Raw genomic sequence first — 7,640 nt, forward strand, 5'->3', positions numbered from 1 at the left:
CAGTTTTAACTCTTATGTCCAGCCAAAGAGCCTAGAAGAGTAGAAGGAAGTTTTTCCCTTCCTACATGTGTCCATGAATCCCTGAGGGTCTTGTTAAAATGCAGATTTTGATTCAGAAGGTCTGCAGTGGGCCCTGAGACTCTGCTTTCTAATCAGCTTCCAGGTGAGACCATTCTGCTACTGGTCCAGGGATGGCATTTTGCTTTCCCAGAGCCTAAAGATGGTGTTTAAAGTTCCTGCAAGTGCTTTCATTCTTTTACTGCAGATAAGCCCCCAGGAGATTTAAATCAATCAATGACCTCGAACTCCTACATGAGACCAGTCCAGGGGGTGGGAGCAGATTTGGGCCAGGAGGGAGCCTATAGCTGGAAGCCGTGTGCCTGGGGCACTCCAGGCTGGATACCTGAAGCCAGACAGATAGGGGCTTTGGACAGAGTGAGGGCGCAATGGGGGTGCTGGGTGTCTCGAGGGGGTCTGGAATGGAGGGCCAGCAAGTAAGAGGCAGAAACAGAGGTTGGATAAATGCCTCTTAGCTTAAAATTGTGTTGAGAGCTCTAGATGTTGCATGAAATCTTGTACGGAATAAAGTGAGATAGAAAAAAAATAGTAGGTGGGTTTGGGTTTGGGGGCTTTTTCTTGGGGGCGGGGTACCATTTTATTTGACTGACCTCCCTAAGAGTTTGGCAAAAACATATTCACCTAAAGTCACAATGGGCACAGCTGGAAAATGACTCTGGGGTCCAAGCCTCCAACTTGTCCTAAATTCCCTTCTCTTCATGATTGTGGGATGCTCAGACCCCAGAAAACTGAGGAACAAACCCCATTCCCAACCCCCACCTCCCAGACTTTCTATTCCTCAAGGTGAAAGTGTTTTTAAAAAAATTTTTTAAACTCAGAAATTGTGAAAAAATTTTTGAGTGTAGTACAGGCATTTTAACATGTTACATTACATGTAAACAAACAAAAGCTCATGACTACATCAAAAGGATTACATTAGTAATACACAATCAAAGCCGATTTCCAGTTACATGCAGAAAAACTTGTGGGTCCATCAGGACCACCAAACCTGTATCCCCTCACCAGATTTCTTAACATATCACCCTTGATGGGGGAATTTGCACAGGAAGAGGAAATTCGAAGTTGAAATAGAAGTGGAGAAAATAACCCATAGACTTTTTTTTTCTGTATATTTCGACTTGAAGATTGAATAATATCCAGTAACAGCACATAATAAGGGGAAACTATTCCACTGCAAATACTTCATAAAGCACCCCACCACCACTTACTAAAATTTAAATTTTTTAATTTATGAAAATTAAAATTTAACATTATTTAAAATTGGGGGAGAGGTAAGTTGATCATTTAGAAGGTCAAATGATTCAACTGAAATAATTTGTGAGACATTTTTTTAAAGAGAAATTTAGAGGCATAGTCCAAACATCTATGAGTCCAAACAGCTCTTTTTCTTCCCCAAGAGCTTCACATCCCAAAGGCATCAAATATTAAAAGTAACAACAATCCTAGAATACTCCTTGATGACATAGCCCCTTTGTGTACATTATAATACTCCAACTGGCCAGAGAGACAAATAAGTAGAAAACGTCATGTCCAAAGAAAAGACCTATGACCTAAGTTTATATGGGGCTCCAAAGAGCTTAGAAGAATTACTATTTAGAAATAACTATAAATGAACTACCTTCTATATGATCCCTGTGTAAGAGAAGATTCTCTAGGCTGAAAAAAATTGTCTACTTTCAATTCATCCACTTAGCCAAAGGTCACCCTGTCCCAGTGGGTGGGAAGACCAGGCTCGGAGAACACCCCCTCCCCCCTGCCCTTTCCCCCTCCTTCCTCTCTCCTCCCGCCCTCCCCTCCCCTTTATCTGCCATCTCCAGCCCCAAGCGAAACCCTTGAAACAAAAGTCAGAAATTAGGGACGTGTATTTTTTGGTTATTTTCGCTTTTTTCTTTGTTTTTGGTGTTTCCTTTCTATCTGCAAATTTGTCTAACTTCTTACTCGCAGAAGAAGTCAATATCCTGGAAGAAAACAAAAGCAAAAAAAGATTGAGCTGAGCGTGCAGGGTCAGAAAACAGATGTAGATTCTTTATTTCAAATCATATGTCATCAAAGGGAAATTTGGATTTAAAATAAGCAAAGTCTGAACCCCAAAGACTATGACACAAGTATTACTTTAAGTCAAAAACTACTTAAAGTAAAGATTCTCAAATACACTTTTAATTTATGGTTATTTGACACTCTCAAGCTCAATGCTAAGACATGATGACAAGCGAGTCGCATTTGTGTAGGTTGGGCAATGTTTTGAAGTTATTTTGCACAGCCGTTAGCTCCAGGAGAATCGTTTCAAAAGAACCACCTTGCAAAGTAGCTCAAAGGGGATCTTTTATTTCTGTTCTGGGTATACAAGACCCCAGGGCATTAGGAAGAGTACAATTTTTTTTCATGCATAAGTAGAGTCTATCTATCACAAAAGTAGGCATTCAAAAATTTTCCAGAATGTTTTGATTTTGTCAAATACAGGTGCTGATTTTTTTCTCAGCCCAAGTCTTTACTCAACAAGTGTACCCATCAGTAAGAGTCAGCTAATATTATGTTGGTTTCTTTCTTTGTGACATGGAGCCCTTTCCAGGATAACTTGCATCTAAAACAAAGGGGGTTGGTAGAGAAATTTCACTAACCTTTCAACATTGATAGTAGGTATAAAAACTCCCCCAAATCTCGTTGTCTAGAGATGTCACCACTGAAAGTGTCGGGGGGCTTTTCATGATGCACCTCGTAAGTTGCATGATGCATTATTCCCACCTGCCTACATCTACATTATTACCTAGAGATCTGAGTCCTTCCCTGGCACCTCCAGGACGCTTACCGTGGTGGGAACTTCCTTGGTGGCTTCTTGGTACACGTGTTGCTCCTGGACCAAGTTGCTGGGGAAATAACCCACAGTTCCCATCTCGTCCTCAGGTTGATCGCCATAAACCTGAGTGCCCAGAAGTGTCACAGTGAGGGGAAAGCTGATGTGAGTCGTCTTTTAGAAACCCTCAGGCATCCTCTTTGCTATCCATGAGAATTACATAACTGCCAGTGCTTTGCTTCTCAGTCTGGATTCTGGGGGGCTCAGACCCAGATTTGAAGTCAACCCACAGAAACTGTGTGTGTGTTCTTTTGTGGCCTAATCTTCCCGGTCTCCCTACTTTAGCATTTCTCTATGCAATCTTGTGAGCTGCCTGAAATCTTTTTTGGAACCCATAAATAAAGTCTGCACCTTTTTAAAAAAGGTAAACAGACACTGTTATTTTAAAGGACTTTTAAAGGACTCTCTCTATTTTTAAAAATTCAAATGAACAGGTCTCAAGTGAATCTAAGATTTAATTCTTTATTACTTGAGAATTTATCTCTGGTGCTGGAGCTGCAGCTGCAGTGGAGGACAGTAAATCAATCCCGCTTCATCCCTCCCTAGGGCCCACCCCTGCACGTTTTAACTGAAGAAAGCAGATTCTTTGGAATTAAAGACGGTGCTAAAGTTTCCTTAAAAATATTGAAACGTAGCCTGACTGCCAGTACACATGCCTTTTACTTGGCAAATCCACTCAAATATTTTTGAATAAGTTTCAAACTCTTTGGGATGTTCAAGCCCCCATGTGTTTGACTAGATTTCTTGCCAAACCATCAAATAAACCTACATTTGGTTTTGTTATGAAATTTTCTTTGTTTCTTCAAAATGCAATAAAAGCAAATATATATTAATTTTTGCACTGGTATCCACAGCATCTATATTGTTCTTAACAGCTAGTTTTAAATATTAAAAGGCATTGCAGATAGGTAACAGAGGAAAAATTAAGAGAAACATATGTCAAGATGTGTAGATATATTAAATAATCTCGTCTTACACTGCCAGCCCAAAATTCTCCAGCTTCATTTTCTTTTACCAGCTTTGAGTAAACATAGATCCACTGCCCTTTTTTAACGTTAATGAATCTACAGTCTGGGGCACTGTAATCTTCTTGAGCTCGGGCCAGAGAAATAGTATCTGGAAGAAAAAAACACTGAAATGTTTATGTAGAAGAAAAAAACATTGGCTCCTGGATTTTATCACAGCAAAAAGGCAGAGCATATAAGAAAACTAGGAAATCAGAGTGACTAATACCTCCTAATTTATAGCTCATGTTCAGTTCCAGAAGATAACTAAGGTATTAAAGCAGCACCCAGCAGAATCTTAGCCAAGTGAATTCTTCATGGTAAGACACAAAAGGCACAGACCAGGAGAAACAATGCTAATCCCATGCACATTAGAGAAAATTCACTTACAAGTACAATTAGATTTTATGCTATTGTTGCATATTTCTTTTTTGATTATATAATAGAAAGGTAAGGAAAGGCATAAAAAAGTCCTTACAGACACACTCGTCATCTGCACACAGCTTCCTGGAAGCAAGTCTGTCCATAAATATTCCATGCACGGCACATATGGCCACAAGACCTGGGAGGAAAAGTAACAATAGTCTTGCCATCTTCCTTTTTTGCTGTTTTTGCTTTTGCCCTTTGAGTGGAAGTGGAGACTGACTTCAGTGCTTCCTGTCTTTTATGTGAAAGCCAGACATCTGGGTAAGTCCCCCGGCCAATGGGGAGGTGGCTACCGTTTCTCTGCTTTCATAACAGCTACTGGGCTCTAGGGGCTAGTTAGCATCTGATTTCCCAAAGAGACTCAAACTCTGTGTCTTTTTTACACACAAATTGTATCCAAAATGGTCCACCATTGTTAAAGTCACTTTCACTGTGGTTTATTGTATCAGGAAGACATTGTTGAAAGAACTATGAGAATTTTAAGTCATTTAAAAAATGTTTTTAGTTCAAACCTCATAGTCTTTCAATGTACGAGCAAAGATGTACTAACTGCAGGAAACTGTTGCAGATGTGAGATCTATACCCTTAATACAAATAATTTTGATTTAAACATTTAATAAACATCTGGATTTATATAATAGATAAGTTAAGGATGCTTACATTTACAAATCATTCATGATAGGATTCTTAGGAGTCATGTCTGTTGGGGCAAGCATGGACTGTAACACAACAAGACCCTACTAACGGGGGGTGGTGGGGGGAGAAGGGGTAGGTGGGCTGGGAGAAATGGAACAGGCTTTTTTTCTACCTCCTCTCTCGGAGATTTTTGAAATTCAGTCTCAAAACGCTCATGGCTCATAGAGGAGGGAGTAAAGCTGGAGGTTTGTTTCTCCTCGAACCCCCATGCCTGCCTGGCCTGCTTCCGGGCATCTTTCCCAGGGGAAGAGGGGCACAGTTACAAGTCATCAAAGTTGAAGCGCTGGGACTTCCCTGGTGGTCCAGTGGTTAAGACTCCGTGCTTCCAGTGCAGGGGGTGAGGGTTTAATCCCTGGTTGGGGAATTAAGATCCTGCATGCCACGTGATGCAGCCAAAAAAAAAAGGGACAAAGTTGAAGCGCTAATACCTGTCCCCATCTAGTCAACAAATATTTCCTGAGCATCTGCTATGTGCCAGGCACTGTTGTAGGCACTAGAGACAGCCATGAATTAAAAAAGGTCTGCACCCAAGGGTTTACTTTCTATTGGGAGAAGGAGACAATAGGTTTCTGCATGTTGTAGGGTGTTTAGGATTTTTTTTCTCTCATAAGGTGGCCCCCTGCCCCCTCATTATTTCTAGACTAGAGGCCCTGTCAGGCTGCCCTGTCGAACTTGGTTGCTGATAAAGTTTTAGAGCAGAACCCCCTTTTCTCTCCCCCGAAACACTGTCACCTGACAAAATGAGGGACGAGCATTCAACTTACAAAATAGGTACAAAACAATTTTCCAAGGGATAAACTGGTAAAGCAAAATATAGTACAATGAAAAAGTTTGATTGTTTTAGGGATGTGTGTGTATGTAACAAAGTTTTACCGTTTGGGTATGTGTGGTGTAGGGGTGGGAGTGGCGTGTTCTTTTCAAGGGAGGATCTCTTACACGGCTGGTCCTGATGTGGAAGCTCGTGAAATCCAATATCTTCATTATAGACGAGGAAGCTGAGGCTCAGCACAGGCCAGAGCTGCCTTTCTTAACCACTCCAAGGGTCAGCCAGCAGGATTGTGGTCCAGTGCTGTTTCCATGCATCCACTGTCAACTTAGAATTGGGGTTTTAAGTTCTTTATTTCCTGTTTCACTTCAAGGAAGGGATGAAATAGAAATCATTTTTGAAAGCAGAATGCCAGTGCATTTTTTCTTCCTATAATCTAGGGGCCTAAGAGGATCTCTCGGAAAATGAAAGCATCGATCAAAATCCTCTTTATCCTGATCAGGCAGCTGTTTTACAGACTGCGACAGTCTCCAGCCAGCTGTCAACACAGGAGAGTCAAAAGACAATTGCCGTTTGAGAGGCACTTTCAGAAATGAAGACTGCGCAAACTCAGATGGCCACACCCTAGGCAGGTCCCCAAAGCGGAGTGAAACGTTGAATACAGCCACGTCTGAGCTGTCACAACAACGTAGCCAACTAAGCTGATGCTGACACAAAGCCATCATGGGCCATTTGAAGGTGGAGAACTAAGAAAAGAGATGCCAAGCCTTCTGAGTGCATCCTGGGCAGGCCTGGTACGTCCCAGCATTCTGTAGTAGGCAGAGACCAGGTGAAGACTAGAGGCCTCTTTGTAAAATTTTGCTCACAAATAGGAATTTAAACTTAGAATAACTCAGCAAGCTGTCGTGGCCGGTAGCACACTCGAGTCACCACAGCACATTAGGAGGGTCCAGAGAAGGGCTCTGTCCTGAGCTTACTTCCCTCCTGCTTCTGGATTTTCAGATAGATTCTTTGAGGCTTTAATCCCCCAAAGACATTTTTTTTTCCTTTAGTTCCTAAATTAGCTTCTCAGTCTGGGGTTCTTAAAGTGGAGGCTGTGGTTCCTTTAGGGTCTAAAAATGGGCTTTTACAGGGACTTCCCTGGTGGCGCAGTGGTTGAGAGTCCGCCTGCCGATGTAGGGGACACGGGTTCGTGCCCGGGTCCGGGAAGATCCCACATGCCGCGGAGCGGCTGGGCCTGTGAGCCATGGCCGCTGAGCCTATGCATCCGGAGCCTGTGCTCCGCAACGGGAGAGGCCGCAGCAGCGAGAGGCCCGCATACCGTAAAAAAAAAAAAAAGGCTTGGACAAGTGGACGGGGTGGAAGCAGCCTCCTCGCCTTGACGTACAAGACCCTGCATGATCTGGCCCCTCCACCCCTCTGAGGTCACCTTCTGTCACTCCCCCTCACTGGCTCTGTTCCTGGCACACCAGCCACTTGAAAATGCGAAGCTCATTTCTCCTTTAGGCCCTCTAAGCTTATTGCCTGGGATACTTTTCCTCCAGATACTGGTCTTCTGCTCTCTGATAGTCAAGATGTCTCCACCGACAGACCAGTTTAACAGAGCCAGTCCCGCACTCCTGCAACCCAATCCATCCATCACTTGACCAGTGGTCACTGTTCTGATGCACATTTCACTACCTGACATGCCTTGTTTACTTACTTGGTGATTTGTCCCCCTGACACCACAATGAAAACTCCACGAGGTGGGGACGTCCACTGCTCTATCTTTAGCACCCAGAAAAATACTCGGTACTCGTAAATAGGTATTCATTGAATG

The 7,640-nt window shown here is 42.7% G+C and overlaps 1 protein-coding gene across 2 annotated transcripts; it reads right to left on the reverse strand.

The window, feature by feature from the left end:
* Positions 1 to 1,855: 1,855 nt before the first annotated feature.
* Positions 1,856 to 7,050, reverse strand: OTOR (otoraplin). Of its 2 annotated transcripts, none has more exons than XM_067707441.1 (4): positions 4,412 to 7,045; positions 3,906 to 4,045; positions 2,885 to 2,995; positions 1,856 to 2,036 (listed from the first exon to the last, which is right to left on the reverse strand). In XM_067707441.1, exons 1-4 carry the CDS (start codon positions 4,524 to 4,526, stop codon positions 2,013 to 2,015), a joined length of 390 nt encoding a protein of 129 aa, XP_067563542.1. In that variant the 5' UTR covers positions 4,527 to 7,045; the 3' UTR covers positions 1,856 to 2,012. The 2 variants fall into 2 exon arrangements, with proteins under 2 accessions (XP_067563542.1, XP_067563541.1); XM_067707440.1 differs by lacking the exon at positions 1,856 to 2,036 and adding an exon at positions 2,049 to 2,659 and having other exon boundaries at positions 4,412 to 7,050.
* Positions 7,051 to 7,640: the final 590 nt, after the last annotated feature.

This window comes from Pseudorca crassidens, chromosome 15 (genome assembly GCF_039906515.1).
Source record: "Pseudorca crassidens isolate mPseCra1 chromosome 15, mPseCra1.hap1, whole genome shotgun sequence".
In the NCBI taxonomy this organism is placed as follows: Eukaryota; Metazoa; Chordata; class Mammalia; order Artiodactyla; family Delphinidae; genus Pseudorca; species Pseudorca crassidens.

Coding starts and splice junctions, on each gene's coding strand:
- OTOR (XM_067707440.1), bottom strand. CDS start 4,526: ATGGCAAGACTATTGTTACTTTTCCTCCCAGGTCTTGTGGCCATATGT. Junction 2,996..3,905: donor GAGAATTTTGGGCTGGCAGT/GTAAGACGAGAT, acceptor CTGGGCACTCAG/GTTTATGGCGATCAACCTGA. Junction 2,660..2,884: donor CCAAGGAAGTTCCCACCACG/GTAAGCGTCCTG, acceptor CCTTTGTTTTAG/ATGCAAGTTATCCTGGAAAG.